Genomic DNA, 25288 nt, shown 5'->3' with positions numbered 1-25288 from the left:
GTCAGGATTTGAATATGGACTCAGAAGGGGAAGGTGGGCCAGAGACGGGCTCAGGCTCCCTGGAGAGCAAGACATCTTACCTGGGGGTGAGCAGGCGGGTGGCTCCCAGGAGGGCCTGACTCCAGGATCCCCTGGCTGCCACTGGTGTGGTGGCTGGCACGTGGGCAGCAGGGCTCACCCTGCCCACCTGGAGCCCGTCACGGTGCCCCTCCAGGGGTGCCCACAAGTCTGTGTGGCTAAGCATGCTCCACAAGGAGGATAGGTGTGTGGGCACCGTGCCTCTCCCCCACGCAGGTACAGATGCCCCTGAGCCTCAGAGGCAGCTAAGATGGCCTGGGGTGCCTGCTCGCTGGGCCAGGGCACAGGGGGAAGGCTGCCTGTGACGCTCCCCGAGGGGGTCCCCCAGAGCAGCTGGCCTCAGCATCTGTCGTCTGAGACCTGCTCAGTCTCAGAACCCGTCCTCCCTTCCTTCAGATTATCCAGGGGCCATTCCTTGGAGCTGTCTGGGGACAGGCGGGGAGTGGGTAAGGGAGGGAGGAGAGAAAGAAGGCAGGCGGGCGGGTGAAGGAGCAGAGAGGCTTAGCACCCAGGGCATGTCCCGCAGGTCCTTCCCGCCACAGGGTTCTGGACCTTGCTCAGCCTGGGTTCCCCAGGACTTGTGTGTCCCAGGAGGGGCCCCTGAAAACCCACCTCATTAGGAGCAAAGTGAGGGATCCCGGACAAAGTGACATTTGGCCAGACAGACTTACACCTCACCAGAAATGTGTCCAGATGGGAGAGAAGACCATGGGCCAAGTGAGCCTGGAACCCATGAAATTCCAGAGGAAGGAGAGAGAACTGAGCCTGGCCAGGGAATCAAGGCCCCCAGCTGCCCTGTGAGAGTGGTCACCCCTCAACAGACAGCCCCGACTGCTTCCTCCCTGTCAGTGCCCGAGCAGGAGACAGCAGGAGCCAACAGGCCCCATGGCCACTCGGGAGGAGGCACCAGCACCATGCAGAGGGGCACGGGAGGACACAGAGAGAGAGGGACCAGCTTCCTGGTCAGGTCGTGGTCCTGGGCAGGAAGCACGGCTCAGGCTGCATTTGGAAAGATGATGAGTCTTGAGAGTCGAGCTCAATGTGGTGGGGGACCCATGTGCTCTGGGGCAGGGTCTGTCCCCATCTCACAGGTGAGAAACCCAAGGAGGGTCTAGGAGAGTGGCTCTGCCCAGGCTGCTTGGCTCACTGGTCAGTGGTGGAGTCTGGCCAGGGCCTGCACTGGAGTGCTCCAGAAGGGACCGTGAGCCCAGAGGACAGGGGGAGGCAGTGGTCCCTGGTGAGCCCGCTGTGAACTCAGGCTCCCTGGGCTGCAGTCTCAGCATCCCCCCACACCTTCCTCTGAGGCTGACCAGAGCCCCGTGTGGGGGTGAAGCCCCCCGAGCCTCTGCTCTGTCCCTGAGCCTTCCTGGGATCCGTTGGATTTCCCCTGGTTAGGAAGCTCCTGCCCCGTGGGCTTCTCCTGGAAAATGGAGATTCTCCAAGTCGCGACCTCAGGACCAGCGGTCCCTTGGGGATGTCCCTCCGCCCGGGACACTTTTACTCAGATGCTCATCCTGCTTTCTTAAGATCTCTGCTGACCGTGGGGCTCACCTACCTGTGTCCCTTTACAAGGGGCACCTGGCCTCTGGGCTTCCACCACTCGTTCCAGCCACTGTCCCGTCGCCACCGACTGCTCCACGACTCCCCTGTTGGCTTGTCCACGGCTCCTCAGGCTGAACCTGAGCCCACACTTGGGAGGGCACCATGGCCACTTGTGAAGTGCCTGGGGTGGACGTGGGTGAGCCCTGGTGTGGCTGGGTCTGGCTGAGCCCCCCTCACTGGCCTGCAGGACGTTCTGTGACCGTCAGTCTGTGCAGATGCAGTGACTGGGCTCTTGCAGCTTTGGAGCAGGCAGCGCTGTGGCCGGGAGGCCTTGGTGACTCAGGCTGCGCTTCCAACTGGGCTCAGACCCCTCTGTCCCTTCCAGTCTCTTCAGCGACTGGCCTGCCGGTGCTAAGCCCCTTTTGTCCACTGTGGTCCTCGCTCTCTCCTTGCACAGCTCTGTGCAAGGTCTTGGGACAGGTCTGCATGCACAAGGAGGGCTCTCCTGTCACCTGCAGCTGTGAGCTCAGCAAGGACACTCAGAGCCAGCCAGTGCCGCGATGCTGCCAGCTCAGGCTTTGGCTCGCTCAGGGCTTCAGTGCTCAAGGACGGACGCCATCTAGCCCTGTCATGCCACAGTGAAGCAGGAACTCAGTGAGACAGCTCAGCAGCTGAAAACAATGAGAAATACTTTCTGACAATGTTGCTTTCGATTTTCGTTTTCAAACATTGTGTGTATTCACTGGGGACATGCGTGGAACCCTGGTCTGGAGGCTGTTTCCTGCGGAAGTGTTTGGGTTTGAGGAATGAAGTCATCCGAGTGGACACGTTTACCTGTGTCCTCCGTCCTCAAGTCTTGCCAGTGCACAGCGCGTGCGCTCACCTGGGGCTCCAGCACCAGAGCCACTCAGGCAGGTGGCGACGAGGAGAGCATGTTTGGTATCTCAATTACGAGGCATTCAGTCATCTTAATTTCATAACGAAGATCGGCACAGCGAAGCAGCAACGTTCCTCAAAACCGTCAGCGGCTTGATTGCACCGCCGTCTGACTGCATCTCCGAAGAGGAAGGCTCGGCTGAGCATCATTTCCTGCACTTCATTACTGCCGTGGGATATTAGGAGGCGGGTAAGAGGTGAGCGTGCGGCGTGTGAGTCGCACATAATGAAGTGGCTTGAAAGCAGCCCCCTGATGATGAGCCGCAGCACGTGGCTTCACGCATCAAGGAGCTCTCCACAAAACTTCTGTTGTTGAGCAAAGGGGATCCTGTGGGGTTCAAGGTCAATGAGAGCTATCTTCCTGTTAGGAGTAGAATCTGCCGGCTGCAGCTTTAGGGAGCAAGCACTGGTATTATTTTAGGGCAAAGGGTTGACCTTCCTTAGTGCCACCGTGGTGCAGAGGTCGCTCTTCACCCTTTGCACCCTATGTGGAGGGTGCTGCTGGATCCCCCGAGGGAAACCGTCTCAGGAGCACACTGAGAGGCCCAGGAGGCTTGGTCGGCCTCCTACCCCACTACAGCTACTCACGGGTGAGCTTCTCAGGAGACCATAGTTGTCTCCTCTTAACATGCATTTTAAGTGCCTTCTGTATGCACAGAATGGGGTGTGGCTTTGAGCCCAGCACTGCCCCAGGGTATAGATGTGTGTGAGATGGGTAGGCAAGTCTTGGGCTCTGGCAGGATGTGGTCTAGGGGACTCAGGGGCTCTTCCCAGCCAACGCTGGTGTCCAGGTTGGCCAGGGTGCCCACACACTGCCATAGTCCTTGTCCCACCCAGGCACCTGAGCCTGGCCTGCTGCACACTGGCTCCTTCCTGAGGAGCCTGATTCCTGGGAGCCTGGTCCTCTGCAGTGCTGGCGGGGTGACTGCGGGGCAGGCCGTGCGGGGCCAGGAGCTCCTGGAACCGGACTGTTTCTCCTGTGGAAAACTGCTTCCCTGCCTTCCTGCCCCTGGCCCCTGACTGGCTTCGTCGCAGCCATCAGGACGTCTGCTCTACCGAGTGTGAGCGGCAATTGTTCTTGGGGGTAGTGTAATTCATCTCTAGTTTTAATAAAATGAATATTCAAATGATTGTGCAGTTACCTGAAACCATAAAACTAACAGTAAATCAGTATTGCTAAGCTGACGAGCAGAGCAGAGTGCATCCTCCACCTTCCTGGCATGGAGAGCTCATGCGCCCTCGTCCTGTACCATCGACACCCGAAGGCTGGAGAGCAGGTCTCCATGTGGGCTCTCAGTGACCCTGCCATGGACATCACAGCTGCCATCCGTGTGGATGGGAGTGGGCACCTGTTCCTCCTAGTGGGACCCCGGGGCCTCTGGGGTCATGACATCAGGGTCCTGGCGAGACGGACGTCAGAACTGTGACTTTTAGCCTGTCAGCTCTGCAGAGGAGACCTGGCTGAGAGTCCCCACACGCTGGGCAGAAGGGCAGGGATCCTGGCTGCACCACCCACGGTAGGGCTGGGAAGCAGAGCCCGTCATCATGAGACAGGACAGGGACTGGGCAGGGAGCACCATTCACAGGTTGGGGCCCCAGAGCTCCCCACGCGTCTCTCGGGCAGGCACCACTCTGAGACCACAGGAGCCCACCGGCTCCACCGAGGCAGCAGTCCCGTCTGGGGAAACCTGGACTGTGGCTGGGGACAGGAAGGTGGGCTGAGCGGGTCCACACAGCACGGCCGGTGGGTGGCAAGCACCACAGGTGGATCTCCCCTGGGAAAGCAGAGGGAGACAGGACATCCCGGGTCGGCAGGACCTCTAGTTCTGGGGCCTTGGGGAGCCTCACCGTGACTTGGAGGGAGCCAGCCGAACGGCAGGGCGTCAGGTGGAAAGCAAGACAGAGCCAGGTGTGGTGGCGCACCTGTGGCCCCAGCTCCTGGGGACCTGAGGAAGGAGGACCCCTGGATTCCACAAGGTCAGGACCAGCCTGGGCCCACACTGGACCCCATCTCAGAAAGAGAGGAAGCCAGGTAGCCGCTCGCTGGGAAGAGCGGCCCTCAGAGGCCAGGAGCGTGGCAGGACTGACAGCAGCCCTGTGCAGATCATCTCCTGAGCACAGACAAGTGGCCCGCGAGTCAGTGAGGGCCAAGGGCTGCGCACACCGCCCACAGGGCTTGGGAGAGGTCCAGCACCAGGACCAGCGGGTCCTCCCGTCTCAGCTTCATGGCAATGGGCTGCCTTGCAGAGCTGAGGCTTGCGGGCGGGGACGGTGGACCACCTCACCCTGGGTGTCTCCGGGGGATGGCCGTCGCCTGGACTCCGTCAGTCCCTCTGGGCCCAGTTTTGGTACCATTTTGAAGAGACAGAGTGGTCTTTGCAGAAGGTAAACATGGGGCAATTCTCCACTTCTCCAGGCTCCTTCCTTCCCCGTGTCGGCTGTGTGGACCAGCTGCCTGCAGCTGCAGAACAGCAGCGGACGCCCTCCTCACTGACCCTAGCGGAGGCCAGACAGTGGCCACTCTCCCAACACATGCCAGGCAGGGGAGAGAAGGGGGTTTCTCCGGCACATTTATTGATGGACTGTTCCCTTTGTACTGGGGAGTTCCCCGGGGAGACACTTTCCTGGGTCGCTTGCTCTCCCTCTGGGTGGCACCTGAAGGTCCTGAGCAGGGGCATTCCAGGCCCTGCTGTGCCCAGGCCATTGCTGGAAACCTGCTGCCTGAGCCTGAGTTTTCTCTGGGCCCTCTGTGGGGACGGACAGGGACTGGGAGCCGTGTTCAGAGGGAGGCTTGGATCTGGATCTTTGGGCTCACAGGGGTCTTGGGCTCAAAGGGCATCGACAGAGGTCCCCTGGGCAGCAGGCAGGGCGTGTGGGCTGTCGTGGGCATGGAGGAGAGTGCAGGTGCCTTCAGAAGGTGCTGTGAGGGAGCTGGTGTCCACTGTCGGGGAGCAGCTCCGGGAGGACAGCTGTGTTCACTCATGGTTTATGGGAATGACTCGGGCAGCTGGAGGCTGGAGGTCACGGACATGTGGTGAGCGGTACCTGGGTCGGCAGTGACCAGGCTGTCACTGTGCGCCCCTGGTGCAGGGTCCCAGGGAGCAGGGACTTGCTTGTTCTCAGGTCTAGAGTCGGATCTGACCCCTGGTTCAGTGGGAAGCCAGTGTTAGGGTTTTTGATTCAAGGTCCCTGAAAGCTCATGATTAGATTGTGACAGTCACAGCCTAATCAGTGCCCATTGTGTTGCTCCATGTGCCTGAAGCCAGTGTCCTGTTCAAACAGTCTTCTGCAGAAATCATGACCGGTTGATAGAGGGAGGCCTGCAGGACTTCCCCTGGAGCCGGGCTCACTTCTAAGCAGACACAGACAGCAGGCTGTCCCTGTCCCTGTGCATGGAGAGTGTGACGGGGTGCTTGTCAGATCCGGTTTTCTCCTCTGCGAGGACTCACCACATCTACTGTTTACCTGACTCTCTGCCACCTCGAGTCCTCGAGTCCTCCCCGACACGGTGTCCTCGCATGCAGATGTGGCAAGCGGGGGGCCTCGAGCAGTCTTCTGCAGATGTCCAGGCCCTAACTTCTCACCTGCTCTGCCACCTGCTGGGGGTGACGTTCCCAGCGTGGTGTCTGACAACTCCTCCAGGTGGTCCCAGGGCCCTGATGCTGGCATGCTCCTCCTGAGGCTGGTGGCTCTGGCAGTGACAGAGGCCTGGGTCATGTGAGTCCTGCCCGTCTTCTTCTGACACCTGCCTTCTTGCAGGAGAGACCCAGGGGAGGCCTGGCTGCTCTCGGTGTGCCCAGAGAGGTGGGGAGCCCAGGATACTGCCAGCACTCGGGGTGCCCTGAGTGGTGCAGTGCCAGCTTAGCTTGCTCAGCCTGACATCGAGGGTCTGGAGCGCCTGCCCGCCCACCACCCAGTTCCCCTGGACGGTGTCCCTCCCTTCCTTCCCTCTGCTGAATCCCATTCTAGATGGGTGGCAGGCTCTGGCAGCCGGGGCTGGAGGGGTCAGTGGCAGTGTGAATGGGTCAGAAGGTCCACTGCAGAGCCTGCTGCCCTCCGCACTGCTGAGGCCACAGAGTCTTAACCAGTCATGCTGCCCGTGGCCAGACCCATCTGTGCATGCAGCCAGGGGGCTTTGGGGACACCAAGGAGTGTCTTTGAGAAGCACTTGTCTTCAGGTGTGTCAGACAGGGATGGTGTGTCTTCAGCCAGGGGGGCCAGCCGCAGGTCTGCAGAGGGGGACCTGGCCAGGTGGGCCTGACCAGGGGAGGCAGGTGCCACGGCTCACTGTGGCCTTTGTGTGGTTCTTGTGTCCCCAAGCCTCTCTCTCTCCCACTGCAAACAGGGTGGCTAGCAGCTGTCCTGCTCACCGCTGGCCAAGCGCTTACTGTAGATGAATGTGGACTGAGCTCCTTTGTCAGGTGGTAACTGGAGAAGCAGGTCGGTGGCAGCGATTCACATGGCCGCAGTGGCAGTGGTCGCCAAGGCTGGGCTGAACGCAGGGTTCTGGAGCCCCGCCCCCGCCCTCTCCTCCAGCTCTCCACCAGGGACGGGCATGGTTAATGACTGTGTGGCTTTAAACATTGATTTCATAAGGGATGCTTATGGGGCGGCATTTCTGGTTTATCTCTTAGCTGGCTGAGCAGGGTTTTGGCTGGTCCTATCTTATCTCACTGTTTACCCAACTAAGGGGTTTTCTGCAGTCCTTTGGGGAAAGCAAGTTATTATCATTATTTATCAGTCGACCCAATTTATTGAGCACTGCTGCTCCTCTTCCAACTTGGCTTGAGAGGTGCTCTCCCGGGAGCAGCTGGCGTGGGGCTCTCCTTGGCGCCCTGCGCTTCCCGGCTGGCGTCCTCAGCAGCAGGTGCCCGAGGGTGCTTGTCTGTTGGCCTGGTGCCTCCTGCTCTGGGTCTCAGGCCCAGCGCTGCCCAAGGCCTGGGGGCAGAAAGCCGGCTGCCTGACTAGCAGGTGCGAGAGGCAGAGAGGAAGGAAAGCAGGAGGGGGCCCCGCCCTTCCTCCCACCTGGCCCTGCCCGCCATGCAATGCTGTTCACTGTGAAAGTGCCCGAGCCTGTAGGTGCACTGTGGCTTTCGGGTGTGTCTGGGGGCTCAGGGCCAGGCACCTTTGACCTTGACGGGCTGGGTGATGGCTTCAGGTTGAGGGTCCCCAAGACCAGAGCTCCAGGAAGCATACAGTGAGACAGGATCTCGTCCTTCCTGCTCAGCCACCCGTCCGCTGACTTGGAGAGGATCAGGGAGTTCCGTTTCCATATGCAGCCCAGGGGCTCGGGCAGGTTAAGGGTGCTCCTTCCAAGATTCGTGTGTGTGTGTGTGTGTGTGTGTGTGTGCGATTCAAAAGGTAGGCTTGCTTGTATCTTAAGTTGACAGATGAGTTTTGGCAACAAAAATCACATAGTGATAAAAATATCTTCACACTTCCATCGACAAAACACTCTGACCTCAACATCTGTTTAAAACACTCTAGTTATTCTCCTGTTCATTGCTAAAGGTCATCTTCATTTTGAATGATGGATCAAATTTGTTTCAAAACATGCCAGGGTAGCGCGTCACTGAGGTCCTGAGGCCGGGCCTGTCTTACAGCAGAAGCATCGAGCACCGTGTCCACCCACAGGCCTGGCTCTGGTGTTCACTGCCACTCCCTGTCTCCTTGTAGCATGTTTTAAAAATTGTGTTTAAATAAGGTCTTGTTGGCACAGTGCAGACCACGGCCAACCTCTGGGGTGTGGTTGGCAACACAGGGCGGAGGGAATGGAGCCCACCTGCAGGGCCTCTAGTCTCCCCTGCACCCTGGGGGCTGGCCAACCATGTGGACACCTGGCCAATGGGAGGGGCTTCGAGTAGGAACTCAGCCCTTCAGGGGCTCCAATGAGCCAGTCAGAGGAGCCCACTAAAACCCAAGCCTAGAGTGAAGGCCCTGGCTTGACCCCCTGGGGCTGGTGCAGGCCAGGGACCTGGAGGAGGCGCCCACAGGCTCCCCACCTCCCTAGCCCATTCCCTCCCTCACGGAGCAGGGCAGGGTCCAGGCCACATGGACAGCACAGAGGTGGCCTCTCTTCTGAAGAGGGTCCTGCAGGTTTATGGACTTGGAGCAGGAGAGCCACAGGGAAGGGCTCGGGAGGGCTCAGGTCCTGAGTCAGGGTGGGGAGAGTCAGGCCCCACGCCCCATGAGAAGGAGGGTGGGGAGTGTCTCCAGGCCCCCCGACCCATGAGGAGGAGGGTGGGGGAGTGACCAGGCCCCTGTACCCATGAGGAGGAGGGTGGGGGAGTGACCAGGCCCCTGTACCCATGAGGAGGAGGGTGGGGGTGTGTCCAGGTCCCTGTCCCCATGAGGAGGAGGGTGGGTTGAGTCCAGGCCCCTGTCCCCATGAGGAGGAGGGTGGGTTGTGTCCAGGCCCCTGTCCCCATGAGGAGGAGGGTGGGGGAGTGTCCAGGTCCCTGTCCCCATGAGGAGGAGGGTGGGGTGTGTCCAGGCCCCTGTCCCCATGAGGAGGAGGGTGGGGGGTGTCTCCAGGCCCCTGTCCCCATGAGGAGGAGGGTGGGGAGTGTCCAGGCCCCTGTCCCCATGAGGAGGAGGGTGGGGAGTGTCCAGGTCCCTGTCCCCATGAGGAGGAGGGTGGGGGAGTGTGTCCAGGCCCCTGTCCCCATGAGGAGGAGGGTGGGGGGTGTGTCCAGGCCCCTGTCCCCATGAGGAGGAGGGTGGGGGGTGTGTCCAGGCCCCTGTCCCCATGAGGAGGAGGGTGGGGAGTGTCCAGGTTCCTGTCCCCATGAGGAGGAGGGTGGGGAGTGTGTCCAGGCCCCTGTCCCCATGAGTAGGAGGGTGGGGAGTGTCCAGATCCCTTGTCCCCATGAGGAGGAGGTTGGGGGGTGTGTCCAGGTCCCCTGTCCCCATGAGGAGGAGGGTGGGGTGTGTGTCCAGGTCCCCTGTCCCCATGAGGAGGAGGGTGGGGAGTGTCCAGGCCCCTGTCCCCATGAGGAGGAGGGTGGGGAGTGTCCAGGTCACTATCCCCATGAGGAGGAGGGTGGGGAGTGTCCAGATCCCTTGTCCCCATGAGGAGGAGGGTGGGGAGTGTGTCCAGGCCCCTGTCCCCATGAGGAGGAGGGTGGGGAGTGTCCAGGCCCCTGTCCCCATGAGGAGGAGGGTGGGGGGTGTGTCCAGGCCCCTGTCCCCATGAGGAGGAGGGTGGGGGGTGTGTCCAGGCCCCTGTCCCCATGAGGAGGAGGGTGGGGAGTGTCCAGGCCCCTGTCCCCATGAGGAGGAGGGTGGGAGTGTGTCCAGGTCCCCTGTCCCCATGAGGAGGAGGGTGGGGAGTGTGTCCAGTTCCCTGTCCCCATGAGGAGGAGGGTGGGGAGTGTCCAGGCCCCTGTCCCCATGAGGAGGAGGGTGGGAGTGTGTCCAGGCCCCTGTCCCCATGAGGAGGAGGGTGGGGAGTGTGTCCAGGCCCCTGTCCCATGAGGAGGAGGGTGGGGAGTCTCCAGGCCCCTGTCCCCATGAGGAGGAGGGTGGGAGTGTGTCCAGGCCCCTGTCCCCATGAGGAGGAGGGTGCGGAGTGTCCAGGCCCCTGTCCCCATGAGGAGGAGGGTGGGGGGTGTGTCCAGGCCCCTGTCCCCATGAGGAGGAGGGTGGGGGAGTGTCTAGGCCCCTGTCCCCATGAGGAGGAGGGTGGGAGTGTGTCCAGGCCCCTGTCCCCATGAGGAGGAGGGTGGGAGTGTGTCCAGGCCCCTGTCCCCATGAGGAGGAGGGTGGGAGTGTGTCCAGGCGCCTTTCCCATGAGGAGGAGGGTGGGGAGTGTGTCCAGGCCCCTGTCCCCATGAGGAGGAGGGTGGGAGTGTGTCCAGGCCCCTGTCCCCATGAGGAGGAGGGTGGGGAGTGTCCAGGCCCCTGTCCCCATGAGGAGGAGGGTGGGGGGTGTCCAGGCCCCTGTCCCCATGAGGAGGAGGGTGGGAGTGTGTCCAGGCCCCTGTCCCCATGAGGAGGAGGGTGGGAGTGTGTCCAGGTCCCTGTCCCCATGAGTAGGAGGGTGGGGAGTGTGTCCAGGCCCCTGTCCCCATGAGGAGGAGGGTGGGAGTGTGTCCAGGTCCCTGTCCCCATGAGGAGGAGGGTGGGGGAGTGTCTAGGCCCCTGTCCCCATGAGGAGGAGGGTGGGGAGTGTCCAGGTCCCCTGTCCCCATGAGGAGGAGGGTGGGGGAGTGTCTAGGCCCCTGTCCCCATGAGGAGGAGGGTGGGGAGTGTCCAGGTCCCTGTCCCCATGAGGAGGAGGGTGGGGAGTGTGTCCAGGCCCCTGTCCCCATGAGGAGGAGGGTGGGAGTGTGTCCAGGCCCCTGTCCCCATGAGGAGGAGGGTGGGAGTGTGTCCAGGTCCCTGTCCCCATGAGTAGGAGGGTGAGGAGTGTGTCCAGGCCCCTGTCCCCATGAGGAGGAGGGTGGGAGTGTGTCCAGGTCCCTGTCCCCATGAGGAGGAGGGTGGGGTGTGTCCAGGCCCCTGTCCCCATGAGGAGGAGGGTGGGGAGTGTCCAGGCCCCTGTCCCCATGAGGAGGAGGGTGGGGAGTGTCCAGGCCCCTGTCCTCATGAGGAGGAGGGTGGAGAGTGTCCAGGCCCCTGTCCCCATGAGGAGGAGGGTGGGGAGTGTCCAGGCCCCTGTCCCCATGAGGAGGAGGGTGGGGGGTGTGTCCAGGTCCCTGTCCCCATGAGGAGGAGGGTGGGGGTGTGTCCAGGTCCCCTGCCCCATGAGGAGGAGGGTGGGGAGTGTCCAGGCCCCTGTACCCATGAGGAGGAGGGTGGGGAGTGTCCAGGTCCCTGTCCCCATGAGGAGGAGGGTGGGGGTGTGTCCAGGTCCCCTGCCCCATGAGGAGGAGGGTGGGGAGTGTCCAGGCCCCTGTCCCCATGAGGAGGAGGGTGGGGAGTGTCCAGGCCCCTGTCCCCATGAGGAGGAGGGTGGGGAGTGTCCAGGTCCCTGTCCCCATGAGGAGGAGGGTGGGGAGTGTCCAGGTCCCTGTCCCCATGAGGAGGAGGGTGGGGGGTGTCCAGTTCCCTGTCCCCATGAGGAGCAGGGTGGGGGGAGTGTCCAGGTCCCTGTCCCCATGAGGAGGAGGGTGGGGGTGTGTCCAGGTCCCCTGCCCCATGAGGAGGAGGGTGGGGAGTGTCCAGGCCCCTGTACCCATGAGGAGGAGGGTGGGGAGTGTCCAGGTCCCTGTCCCCATGAGGAGGAGGGTGGGGGGTGTGTCCAGGTCCCCTGCCCCATGAGGAGGAGGGTGGGGAGTGTCCAGGCCCCCTGTCCCCATGAGGAGGAGGGTGGGAGTGTGTCCAGGCCCCCCGCCCAATGAGGATGCGTTGCAGAGGTGCCTGGATTTGCCCAGGGCCTGAGGCCTGTGGTGGACACCTAGGAGGGGAGGTGCCACCCCTGCTGGGTGCACTGCGGGAGGGAGCCTGCCCTGGGCCCTGTCTGCTGCTGCTGTCTGGGAGCCCGCCAGGTGCCAGTCCTGCACCCCTCTGGCATGGAGAGAAAGGGGTCCTGGAGGCTCCCCAGGCACAGCCCTTGTAATTGCCTGGTCAGGCCCCAGACATCACCTGGTCTTTGGACGGGAGCTGCACCCTCCGGCCCCAGTCTGCACCCTGATCCCACCGGGCTGCTCTCTTAGCATGGTGACCTGCATTCGCCATGAAAAGGTCAACCTCTCCTGGTGTGGGTGGGGGGCCTTGCTGGCCCCTCCCCTGTCTGCAGCCCAGGTTCCAGGCCTGGCGCCTCCGGGGCTCTCACAGCCTCAGTGCAGCTGTGAGCCTCCTGCAGAGAGGCGGGAAGAGAGGCCTGCTGCTGCTGGTCACTGCTGGGCCACACATGCGTCCTGCTGTGGGCCTGAGTCAGGTGTCCACACAGGGCCCGTCCCTAGGGCTGGTGCCTGGGGCTCCTGGGCCGGGAAGGACATGGATCTGGGGGTGATGAAGGGCCAGCTCAGGGGGCCTGAGGGGCTTTGCTCTTGCTCCCACCCTGGCCCTTCCCTGGGGGCTTCCAGCAGCTCAGGACGGGGCGGTCCTGTGAGCCACCTCTTCCTGGGCAGCCCTGGAAGACTCCCCTTGCCATTGTCTCGAGAAGCACTGGGCAGGGCACCAGTGGTCACAGCCAGCTGTGGAGAAGCCGTGGAGAAAGGACTTCTGGAGAGGGAGAAGCCACTTTGAATGAGAGACACTCACAGGGGACTTGGAAGTGTGGAGATTTTCCCCAAATCAGTCATTCAACTGATGGCCACATGCCCCAGAGCTTGCAGAGGCTCACCCCGGCCTGGTCCTGGGTGAAACACGCAGGTGTCCACCTGGGGCCCAGTGGTCTCTGCCATGCTGCTCGCCTGGGCGTCGTCTGGGACGCAGTGAGTGAGTATGGCAGGTCCATGTGGCACTTGCACCCCCAGGAGCAGCGGGCCCTGGGCAGCAGCTGGCCTCTCAGTGGTAAAGGGTGTGTCTGTCTGTGACATCTCATGGGAAAGCAGCCTGCACTGTGACCACGATGTGGTGCCAGCACAGAGGGGCCGTGCCAGCAGAGAACAGCAGCACAGTCAGGTGCTCAGGGGGGTCCGGGGGACCTTGGCACTTATCTACGGGGTCTGCTGTGGGGTGGTTTGTTATTAAGCTGTAGGGTCTTGAGTATGGCTTACGTTCTCTTTGGATCCCTACGTGGTAATGATGGGATCCACTACACCCCAGTGGAACAGACCAGGTCCAGTGCCACAAGCAGGACTCTGCGTGGCTGTTGGGGACAGAGCAGTCAGCCCCTTGGGAGGAGTCGGTGGTTTCTTACAAAGCCACACCTACCTCTACCGTGTGATGCTGCAATTCCCCTCCTTGGTATTTACCCAGAGGAGTTGAAAACTCATGTCCACATTAGGATCTGGGCACAGCTATTGTAGCAGTTTATTCATAGTCACCAACACTTGGAAGCTCCGGGGACGTCCTTCAGGGGGTGAATGGGTAACTGCTGCGTCCTTGGAGTGAAATACTACTCAGCCCTAACCAGGAATGAGCTGCTGCACAATGGAGACATGAAGGGAGCTCCCGTGCGCCTCGCTCAGTGGGGGATGGAGGGACGTTAAGTGCACATGGCCAAGGGCAGAAGCCAGTCGGTATGGCTGGGCAAGGCTTGGTTCTGATCACAGGGCATTCAGAGAAGACATGGCCACAGTGGACAGGCCAGGGGCTGTGGGGGTGGGAGGAGGGGGGAAGTGCAGTGTGGGCATTTCTGGGGCCGCAGGACTCTGGGTGAGGCTGGGGTGGCAGATACGTGTCAGTGTGCATTTGTCAAAACCCATAGGACATTCAGCACCAATGACAACGAATCCTGCAGGAAACTGTGGGTCTTAGTGAGTCACCGTGTGTCCCCGAGAGCTCTCCCCTGTGGAGACACACCGCGGCAGAGCAAGGCATCAGCAGGGACCTGGGGTGGCCCAGGAGGGAGCGGCACCTTCTGCTGGTCTTTCTCCAGCCCAACACTGCTTGGTGAAAAGTCAACTCAGGTTTAGACCATGTCTGCCCGTCACAGGGACTTCAGAAACTGGGCAGACAGGAAGGAGAGGAGCCAGCTTACGTCCACGTCCAAGACTGACTTCCAGTCCTCCATGGGCAGCTTCTTAAATACGTCTGACATCCTGGTGGAGGGCTCCCTGAGACGCAGATTGGCAGGCACTGTCCCTGGGCCTGGGCGGAACCGAGCCCTGCCTGTCGTCCCCAAACAGACAAGATGGGGACATCCACACGGTGTCAGGGCAGGCCCTTCCCTGCTGCATGCCCCGTCCCTTAATGCTGCCCAAACCAAGTGCAACCCAAGTCACCACACACCTGTGTCCACCTGCGTCCACCTGCACTGACTGCTGTCCCCCAGCCAGCCCTGTTTCCTCATCGCCCACGTCCTTCCCCTTGCCCCCTCCACCTGCCTCCCATTCTCCTGGACACACAGGGCCTTTGCACTCCCTGCTGTTTGTCCATGGCCCTCTCCTCCAGGGGCCAGTGGCTCCTCCCTGGGCCCCTCCCGTAAGGACTTTCCTAGCTCTTGACCCCGCTTCTCTGCCTTTTCCCTTGTGCCCATCAACCTATCACAGAAGGCACAGAAGTGAGAAAAATGTAGTCTGCGTGTCCTCTGCGAGGCCGCGCCTGGAGGCAGCTGTGCACTGTGGGCCCTCGGCTCTGTCCCTGTGAGTGGGAGCAAGCCGCACAAGTCACCTGTCAGTGACTGTGGTGTAGGTATTTAAGTGCTTTTCTGGCCTGTCTTGTCACTCACCTGTCTTGTGAGTCCTTGCATAACTGTCCTTGGTCCCTTTGGTGGCCAAGTCCTCACCAGGGACAACCTGATGTCGGGAGGCTGGCCGCATCCTGCAGCCACAGGCCGGGTCCTGTGAGCTCAGGACACCCGTCTGCCCTGACCCACAGCTGCCCCTTCCAGCAAGCCCTCCCCACCCTATGTGTGTGGCCTGGAGTGGCTCCAGTGACCACGCTCTTGTCACCGTGGCTTCCCTTTCCTTTCATCCTGTTGTGCACTGAGGATTGAGCCCAGGGACACTTTTCCACTGAGCCACATCCCCAGCCTTTTTGATTTTATACCTGGACACAGGGTCTCACCAAGTTGCCCAGGCTGGCCTTGAACTTGCCACTCCTAATTGCCGGGGTCACAGAGGTGCACCCTGCCCCGGCCTGTTGTGGTGATCTCTGATGTTGTGCACTATCCACATGCATCGCAGCTGGGCTGCTTCTGTTAGGGTGCAGGGGTCTCACTCCTGTCCCGGGTGACCACAGGCTCTGCAGTGCACTGGACATCCTGCAGGGCGTGTGCAGTTGCACAGTCCACCCTCAAGTGCTTCCTCTGGGGAGGGAGGCCCATAGTGTGGGCTTTCTCTGGAGGGAGCTGGTGTGGGGTTTGGGTGCTGGTGCCTGATATGTCACCGTGGATGATGCACGTCCCATTCTGACCTGTCCCTCTTCTGCAGGTGGTTGCCATAACAGCCTTAAACCGATCAGCAACAGTCCCACCATCGCCATCGCAGCCGCCGCTGCCGCCGCTATGGTCTCCGTGGACCCTGAGGGACTCCGGGGTCCATCCCCCGCCAGCGTGCAGCCCTGCCACTTCCTGACGTTGGCGCCCATCAAAATACCGCTCCTGACGGCCCCCTTCTCAGGTAGGCACAGAGCCGCGCGCTGCTCGCAGACGGAATCCTCCATCGGTGAGAGGCAGGGATGCTGGCCTCCGTGGCTCACAGGACCCGGCCTGTGGCTGCAGGATGTGGCCAGCCTCCTGACATCAGGTTGTCCCTGGTTTCTGGTCAGTGCCTGTGGCCAGGGGTGCCTGTGCTGACCTCTTCTGAGGTCACGCAGGGTCTGCTCCACGTCTGACTGCCCAGACACACCTGGGTTCCACCAGGAGCCAGGCCTTGCTGTGCCACCCGGCATCTTCAGCCTGTGAGTGAAGAACTGAGCTGTCTCCTAGGACTCTGCGGCGTAGGGCAGGAGCCTGGTGGTGCAGGGACCCACCTTGTGTGTGTTCTTTCCTTGTGTGGGGCACACGAAATAGCAAGAGCAGCCCTGGCAATGAGCCCGCCTGGCACTAGAGCACAGTGCTGAGCCACTCGCCCCTCCCTGGCCAGGCTGGGACTGGGGCAGGACGAGTGATGGCCCCGAGCCCCTGAGCTGTCCTGGGGCGTCGGGCTGGCGGACACTCTGGCTTTCTGGGAGGTGCTGGGAGTCGTGGATGTGGGGCCAAGGAGGGAGGCCAGGCTGATCACGGATCCGTGCCTGCACGTGGCTGCTGGAGTCGGCAGGCCTGGCGACCGGGTGTCCCTGTGAAACGCGGGTTCCCTCAGGTGCCCGTTAGGGTAGCACAGCCCTGGGTGGGCCCTCCAGGAGTGCTCTGGTTTTCACTGTTCACCTGAATGGGGATTCTGAGAAAGTGACACACACGGGGCCTGGGAATAGCATCCTGGATCCCAAAGTCCACGATCTGAAATGCTCCCAATCCACCCCTTTGGAGTGCTGGCAGGGTGTCCCGTGGAATTCCCACACCGTAAAGATTTGTTTCTTGCACCAAATTATTTCAAAAATATCGTATGAAACCTTCAGGCCGTGTGTCCAATGGGTACGTGAAACATAAATCAACTTCCTTTTAGCTGGGGTCTCCTCCCCAAGATGTCTCATCACGGATGAGCAAAAATCTGAAAAAATCCCTAATCCAAAACCCTCGAGGTCCCCAGCAGTTAGGAGGAGAGACGCTCCGCCTGCGTCGCTGCCCGCGAGGCTGGGAAGTGTGTCCAGGCGTCACACGCCCAGGGTGAGCTGTGCCCTGGTTCCCAGTCTCTGCCGAGTTTCTGGCCTGGGGCCCTCTCCTCCTGCAAACCTAGGGTGGCCTTCTCCCCGCTGGGTGTGGCCTTCTCCATGCTGGGCGTGGCCTTCTCCCCGCTGGGTGTGGCCTTCTGTGGTTCCACCTGGCTGTGACGAGTATCTGGTCAATCTACTCTCAAGAACCAGGCCCCGTTTGCGTTTCCGCGTGCGAGTGAACTCACACTTGGAGTTTGATGGGAAAATAAGCGAGTGTGTGGGTGACCCTGTATGGAGCCCAGCTCCCAGCTGTGTCAAGAGGCTGCCCGAGACCTGTCAGTCACTGACATTTGATCAGCTGACACTGATCCCGGGAAATCCATCTGAGAACCGAGACCTGGGTGCCAGGGGGCTTCGCTTCTGTCTCTCAGGCACTTAGGAAATGACATCAAAAACATTAGCCCCCTTCTGTGTGGCCTTTTCAAAGGTTCTGTACCCGAATCAGCCACACTGTGCGCTCAGTCGGAAAAGGTCAAGCCTCTCTGTTGTAGTCTCTGCCTCGATGGATGGTGGCGTTGGCCTTGAACGTTTGATCTGAAAGCCCTGCTCGGAGGAGGGTGAGGTTGAAATGCAGTCTGGGGTGGACCAGGACCAAGGAGCTCACTGAGCTGCGGGCTGTGAGGCAGCCTAGGCACTGCAGCTCTCCCAGGGGTGCCTGGGGAGGGTGTTGGAGGGGTGGCCACCTGCAGTACTGTCCAGGGCACCTCCTCTGGCCATCTCAGAAGGGAGTGAGGCCAGCCAGGCCCACGTTACACCAAGCTGGAGTCCCTGGAGAACCTCTGGAGAAGCGAGGCTTGCAGGAGATGCTGGGCAGCTCGCGGCCAGGGCTGCTCAGGCAGGCCGTCTCCAGGCCGCTCTCCGCAGCCCGTGCAGGAGCTGCTCTTGGAGTCAGCTGTTCTGACGAGCAGCTCGCTGGAGAATTCCTGACACCCCTTAAAATGGGTGGACGGCGAGGGGCAGGAGAAGGACAGAGGTCCCTGGGAGGTCTAGGGGGACCCAGAGCAGAGGGGAGTCGTCAGTGGAAGTCTGCTCCGGGAGAAGTGATGTCGTGGACGCCGGTGCCTGGGTGTGTCCAGAGGGGAGCCACCCGTGTACACCCAAAGGTGACGAGCTGGACGCCCTCAGCTTGGTGACAAGAGCCAGATGGCCTCAGAGGCCACACAGAGTGGGATCAATGGTTCTCATCGGGGCACCTTGGTCCCCAGGGCGTAGTGGGCAGTGGCAGGAGATGGCTTTTGGTGGTCAGAAGTTCAGGAGCTGCTGCTGGGATCTTTGGGGTAGAGGCTGGGGAAGTAGCCCGTGTCCCTGGCCCCAGGACAGTCCCCGTGATAACAGTGATCCTTCAGCCAACACCAGCGATGCTGCCGTCAGGAAATCCTGGCTCATGCCAGGAGGGTGCCGACCAGAAACTGAGGCCTTGGCAGGTGCGGACTCACCTGGGAGTTCCTGTTCCTCTAGCCTGGACCCCGAAGGAACCAGGCTCTCTGGGAGGAGGGAGCAGGAGAACCTCAGGATATTTGTCCTCAGGGGGAGCAGCTGGATGCTGGGGATGGGCTCTGCCCGCAGCCCAAGCAGGTTCCCCTCCTGGGCTGCCACTCAGCACATCCCTGCCCTGTCTCTCTGCTGCTGGGCCCCTCAGCCTCCTGCTGGTCCCCTTCCTGGGCCCCAGGTTACCTGCAGGTAGGGTTGGGTCTTTCTATCCTGGCCCCTCTGCACAAGTGGTGGACCGAACTCAGCTGACTGCAGGGCCCTGCCTTCAGGGACCACTGTCCCCAGGGCCAGGCTGAGCAGAGCTGCTCTCTGCGTTGAACGCTGCTGCTCAGGTCTGCTAGAGCTAGTGGGGGCAGCGTCGAGTGGAGGGCACAGCGCACTGCAGATGTGCTGTCTGATATTCAGATGGGCATCCTGTGACCAAAGGACCCCACAAGAACAGCTTAGCAGAGGAACGGTCTGTCTTGGCCCCCGGTTTCAGAGACGTCGTCCACGGCCAGCCAGCCCCACAGTCTGGGTCAGAGGTGAGGTGGACATCATGGCAGAAGGTCATGAGGAGGAAGGCAGCTCAGGATGGAGAATCGGGGAGAGGAACAGGCCCCAGGAAAACCAAGCCTTCCCGTGACCTGCCACCTCCAGCCAGGCCCACCTGCCTAGTCCCACCCCATCCTTCAGACTCCCTGGGCTGACTCAGTCACCGCTCTCATAAGGCCACCCTTTCACCCCTGACTGTGCCTGGTGAGCTCAGAGCCTTGGGGACAGCACGTGTGCCGTCATAGCCTGCCCTTTCTGCTGACGGCTGGGCTGGGACGGCTGGAGGAGCCACCAGGGGGCTGGACAGAAAGGCGCCCTCTCCCCCAGGTCTCCACCACGGCTGCTGGCTCCTCCCTGCTCCTGCAGGCCTCTGGCTCCAGACTGCAGAGGAGCTTCCGGGGAGACGACCTCAGTGTGTAAGGAGCTGTGTGTCAGCGCCCAGTGAGAGACGGGATGAGGGGCTGGGGATGTCCCCGGAGCGCTCCAGACCTGCAGCCACCAGACAGGGTCCTGCCCTGGCCTCGTGCCAGGAACGGTGAGGTGGGCTCAGAGCTGACTGAACTCGGCAGCTGCCCCACAGGACGGGACAAATGAAGTGGTTCTTCTTTTAAGAACAATCCTGCCTATTTTTACGACGTGACTTGCCGTTTTCTTAAGCACGTGAGTGAGAAAGGTGCTGTGTGAGTGAGGAGTCGGTCTCTGGTAGCAAGAATTACCATCAAATGCAGATATTAAAAGGTGCCATCTGCCTTGGAGATCATTTGCCACCTGTTCTTTTGATTCCAGAACTATTTAATGGTCTAGATTTAACGTGTTGTCCTGCCACAGAACAGCTGGGAGTGACTGTTTTTTTTCTGCCAGTGTCTTCCAGCCAAGCCGCGTAACGAGTCCGAGAGGTCTCCAGGCCAGAGCCAGCGCGGCCTTTCAAGTCTCCCCCGTGAGGGAGCCTGCAGATGCCCAGGCAGGCCAGGCGACAGCGCCGTCAGCCAGGCGGCATGAGGCTTTCATTGCTTTTTCTTTTTTTTTAAATCCAGGAATTGTTTTCTCCTCCACTATAATCAAAAATGTCATAATACATATTAACATTTAGAGTTTTCCTGAGACAAAAATACAGTAACACGGTAACAACGTAATTACTCACAGCCCAATATGCAGGAGCCCAGCTTCCTGTGGGGAAGGCGTGTGCGTCTTGGACGGAGGCCTCAAGCCACCGTTAGGAGAAAGCGTGGGGACCTGGACAGGCACTGGGCTTCCTGCGCTTTGCTACCCGTGACGACCCGGGTCGTGTCCAGAGGCCTGTGCAGGTCTCCAGGCTGGCGCTAGGACTGGGTGTGCGGCGGCCTCTCCTACGTGGAGAGTGTCCCTGGGACCCGAGGGCAGGACCCGTTTTCACACGAGTCTCCCCCTTCGGCCAGGTCTAGGTGGCGTACCCAGAAGGTGCTCCTGTGACCTGAGGCCCCCAGGGCTCTGGTCCCCGAGGCACCTGCGGCACTCTGTCTGCATTGGCCGTCTCCACCGGTAGGTACGACCCACTCTTTCTCTGAAAAGAAAAATTGGAGCTGCTGCTGGCCAAGCCTGGGCATCGACGTCAGGAGTAAAGCGTGGAGTGCTCCAGACGCCACGTGGCCCTCCCAGGGGAAGCAGCGGCGCCCGGTGCCCAGCCTCCCTGCAGCTGTGCCACACGCGTGCCAGGCACCCTCTGCTGCTCTTTCCACAGTTGTTGGCCACACCCTCCAGGGCCTGCAGCCTTGTCTCCTCTGGAGTTCACAGAGGGCACCCTGGGTACGCACCTGGTGTAGCCGGTCTCATCAGGGAGGTGTCTCTGGGCGCTGTCCCCTGTGGCCAGAGGTTTCTGAGCAGGCACAGGAGGCGGTGCCCTTGGAGCTGCTCCATGGAACAGCTGACACAGTGGTCACCTGTGTCCCTGGGACGCACTCGCCTTCCTGGTCTGACTCTCCTCTGCTGGGCTCCCCTGGGCCGAGCGCTCAGGAGCCCTGGGCCCTGCTCTGTGTCCCATGAGCCTTCCTCCTGGGGAGTAAGGATGGCAGCAGGCCTCCTGCTCTCTGGGCTCTGGGCTGCAGGCTCTTGGTGGGCGCCCACTTTCCCAAGGACATTTCGAGTTCCCCTTCTTGTACAGGAAGGCCTGACTCCCACCCCAGGGTCTTCTCATGAGAAGCTGGCAAACCTCCATCCCCAAGGTCTTCCAGCCACCCCAACCCTGTAGGCTCCAGTCAGGCAATGCCACCAGCATGTCCAGGAGCCGAGCCCAGCGCCTGGAGGTCACCCGGATCCTCCTCCAGCTGGCTCCTCACGTCCCGCTGGTCAGCACCATTGTCTCTCCTCTTCCCCAACACCGGGGTGGTGGGGAGGGCCATGCCTCTGTGTCCTCTCCTCTTGTCCAAGCGGCACAGCCTTCACACGGAGACGGCTGCACACTTCCTCTGCCTCCACGGCACCTGCCCGAGCCACAGAGGAGCCAGCGTTCAGCTCCAGGAATCAGGCACCAGCCCCCCGCTCACCTCCCTGGCCCTGCCTTCCAGGGGTTAGAGCAAGCCCCAGCCCCCCCCCCCCCCCCCCGCCTTGGGCGCTCTCGTGCCTGGCCTGCACAAGCCACCCCCGTTTGCCCTGCAGCCCTCCCATGCCGGCTGCTGCTGGCTCCTCTACATATCAAGGAATAGCCTGGCTGCCTCAGGACCTTTGCTCTGCTATTTCCCCACTCAGAGACGAGCCCCGGCAGCGTCCTCTGGAATAAGAGCCTCCTCGTTGCTGGGCATTTACTTGGAGGTTTTCATCTTGGCTCAGAATCATCCTTGGTGTCTGTTTCTGCATATTTCCTCCGTCACTGGGAGTCAGGGCCACTGGCAGGGCCCCATGCCTTCTTCACCACCGAGCAGAACACGTGGGGACGGTCTTCCCTCGGTAGGACCTTGCTCGTGGACACGTGGAGCACAGCTCTGTCCTCCAGTGGTGCTTGGACTTCAGGGTGGGTCTCAGCAGACACAGCGGTGTCCATGCCAGCCTGTCCCATCCAAGGCAGTGACGAGGCACTGCCCTCCTCTGCCCATGCAGGTCCCACACCCCTTGCCTACCGGGGCCCTGTAACTGAGCGAGGTCACCAACAGGAGGAGGCGCCTGCAGCCAGAAGTCTGCCTCAGCACTGTGAGCTTTGTGTCCCCTGCAGAGACGTGCAGGTCGGTCAGATCTCTAACAGGAGCTCAGGCGCAGGACGAGGCTCTGCTGTGAAGGACTTCCAAGCAGTGGTCAAGCCCCAGTCCTACATTCTTGTAGGGTGAATTTTCTGGAATCCAAACTTTCAAGCCAGAAGGACTGTGGACCCTATGTGGCCAGTCCCATTAGATAAGGCTGGGAGACCATCGAAGGTCAATGGAGACTGGCTCCCCACTGGCTGGAGAAGGGCCAGTGAGCCAGAGTCATCCTGTTCAGCGAGGGCATCACTGTGCCCAAATCAGCACCCGACGTCCTGAAAGTGGCCACTGCGGTGCTGAAGGGCGGCCGGCCCAGGAGCAGGGGTGTGTGCACCCCACGCACACACAGTTGCACATGGTGCCTGGGTGGGTCTGTGGTCTCCATGCAGGGCCAGTTTAGGAGACCCTGGAAGGACTATGAGAAAACAGGTTGGTCTGCAGACGAGGGGACGGGGACCACTCATGGCTGCCTTAACTCCATGTGCCCTGGAGGCGCCTGGTTGTGTTAGGCCCAGCTCTTAACCCTGCTGGATGTGCTTCTGGTAAGGGAGCAGCGGGCTCCTTCCAGCCGGGCCACTTGGCCTGATCTGAGATCAGTGCCCTTAGAGACGGCTCCATGACTGATGGGCATCAGAGATGGCAAGGGTGATGTCCCATCAAGGGTGTGGCCCAGCCTCGGGGCCCGCTTGTTGCTCAGGGCCTCACACTCTGGAGTCTCTGGGTCTTGCCTCTCACACAGATCCCCATAGGACATAACACGATGAGGTGTCACACAAGAGGGCTGTGGGTGAGCTGGGCATGCGGACCTGTGTCTACTCGAGGCCTGAGTGGGAGGGATCTAGCCCTTTGCTCTGGACACTTTCATTTCTAGGGGCTACGTGGGACTTGCTTTGAGAAAACACCCCCAAAGTAGCATTGGTGCTTCTAAGTAGCTCCAGCTGTGGACAATGGATGGCAGGTCCTTGAAGGTGAGGCGTGAGGTCACCAAGGTGGTCCAGCACCTCCACCTTGGGTCTGCCTCCCAAGGGACCTGAACAGGTCCCAGAAACATCTCTACGTCCGTGTTCACAGCCACATTATTCACCAGAGCTGAGGGGTGGAAATGACGGTGGTGACTGTCGACAGGTGACGGGGAGGACAAGGTGGAGCATGTGTGGACCACAGGAGACTCACCCGGGCTACAACATGGACCCGCTCGGGGACACCAGGCTCAGTGACATCAGCCAAGCCTCAGGGTGCCATGTGCGTGTGTCTCTGGAGGCAACAGACGCTTGGACGTCAGTGGAACAGTGGGTGCCCGGGCAGGGTGGGGCGGGAGCCAGTGTGTGCAGTCTCAGCTTCAGAAGATGGACAAACGCTGGGGGTGGGGGGACAGTTGCCCAGCACCGTGAATGGCCTGAGTGCCCGGAACCGCACACCCAGAAATGGTTATGACGGTAAATTCTATGGTGCATGAATTTTACTACAGTTTTTAGAAGTAGGTGCAGCCTGGAACAGGCCGTGGGGTCCTGCCCCGGGGGCTCTGTCTGAGAGAGAGGCCTCTGCACACACACGAATGGAACTTGTCATGGGAATTTGGAAAGTGCCAGAAGGAGAGCATTAGGTAGGAACCCTGTGAGGCTCCCACCTCCCTTGTGAGTTCGAGCTCCAGCCGTCTCTAGCCTCTGCATCCCCTCTGCGTCCCCTCTGCATCCCCTCTGTGTCCTCTCTTGTAACAGCCTCCGGCAGCCAGGGTCAGCCATCTGGAACACAGTAGAAACCGAGGTGTGATGGGAAGAGGCCCCAGCCCAGCCGGAGCAGCTGGCGCAGGCCCCTGCACTCTTCTTGGGCAGCTGGGCAGACTTCAGTGGGGACCACAGTGAGCTGGCAGAGGCAGAGCCTGGCCCGGGGGTCTGTGCTGGGTGGGGGTGTGGTCCCGGAGCAATAGGGTGAAGTGCCGTCCTGAGTTGGGGTGGGTCTGGGGGCACAGAGGCTGGGAGGGGCCCAAGGGAGGGGGTAGACCTGCAGGGCTGGGGTAGGGGTCCAGGCAGCGAGGATGGGACTGACACTGGGCAGTGGGGGACAGGGCGAGACCCAGAGCACCGAGGATGGGGCAGGGTTGGCTTGGGACCTCTGCTCTCACAGTGTTTTCCTGGGACGTTTGGCAGTTCACCCACTGCTTGAGGACACAGTGAGGTCCCATCGTTCCTCCTTCAGTGCCCTGGCGCGGCCTTCTGAGGCAGGGGTGGAAGTGCAGTCCCCCGGCCGAGAAGAGGCAGGACCTGGTGCAGGCCAAGGTGCCCGGCATGCCATACCTCCAGGTTGAGGGAAGAACAAGGCCGGGCCGCTGTTACTAAGCGGGGAACACAGGCAGGCAGAGGGTGGGTCAGCATGCACAGTGTCTTACATGTGATGAGAGGCCGTGCGTGCTGACCCGCAGTCTCCAGCTCCAGGAGGAGGTGAGGACATCATGGTGGAGCAGCGCCTGTCCCTTCCCCTGCGACAGGGTGAGGACGGCTGTGCTGGGCCCTTGCTGTGGGTGACGTCCAGCAGCCCTTGCCACCCCCCACGTCTCCTGGGGACTCCCAGGGCTCCCGGGAGGAGGCTGCTGTGCTGGGACCTGCAGGCCGTCTTCCCTGGGAGGGCCTGCTGACCAGTGACATTGTGACGGGTACTGACGGTCCTTACCAAGACAAGCACGCGCCAAGGACCAGAGACTTCCAGGACCACGGTGCCACCTCCTCCGCCCCTCTCCTGCTCCTTCCCGTGGTTGTCATGGCGGTTGTCATCTGACACGGCTCTGGACGGTGTGTCCTTTAGCATGCACGTGGATTCCAATGAGGTTTAGGGTCTATGACAGTCACCTGGCCACCTTGGGAGGGAGCGGGCTGGGCAGGTCCAGGCCAAGTCAGCCCGTGTCATCGCTGTGGACGGATCTTTTTCAAGTGACCAACGCGTCCGCGTGCAGAGCTGGGTAGACTCTGACCCGAAGGAGAAGGCAGCAGAGGACAGATATGACATGAAGGCAGAGGGGCCGAGTCTCTTCACACCACTCCAGCCACGGGGCATTGCAGGACAGATGCAGAACCCGTGTTTTCAGCAAAAGCCACCAAACGTCCCTGTGCCCCCTTTTGGCACAGGCAGTGTGAGTAGCA

General features: G+C 61.2%; 1 protein-coding gene across 1 annotated transcript in view; it reads left to right on the top strand.

Annotated features, from left to right (window-relative positions):
- Window positions 1–25288, top strand: part of Tcerg1l (transcription elongation regulator 1 like) — a 172109-nt gene that overhangs the window by 24571 nt on the left and 122250 nt on the right. The window contains exon 4 of the mRNA XM_026410296.2: window positions 15543–15731. Coding sequence (XP_026266081.2) covers window positions 15543–15731 — 189 coding nt within the window. The remainder of the gene's footprint in view (window positions 1–15542; window positions 15732–25288) is intronic.

The sequence above is a fragment of the Urocitellus parryii genome, chromosome 5, assembly GCF_045843805.1.
Source record: "Urocitellus parryii isolate mUroPar1 chromosome 5, mUroPar1.hap1, whole genome shotgun sequence".
In the NCBI taxonomy this organism is placed as follows: domain Eukaryota; kingdom Metazoa; phylum Chordata; class Mammalia; order Rodentia; family Sciuridae; genus Urocitellus; species Urocitellus parryii.
Note: the sequence above shows the minus strand (reverse complement) of the source record. Positions and strands in the feature narration are given on the sequence as shown.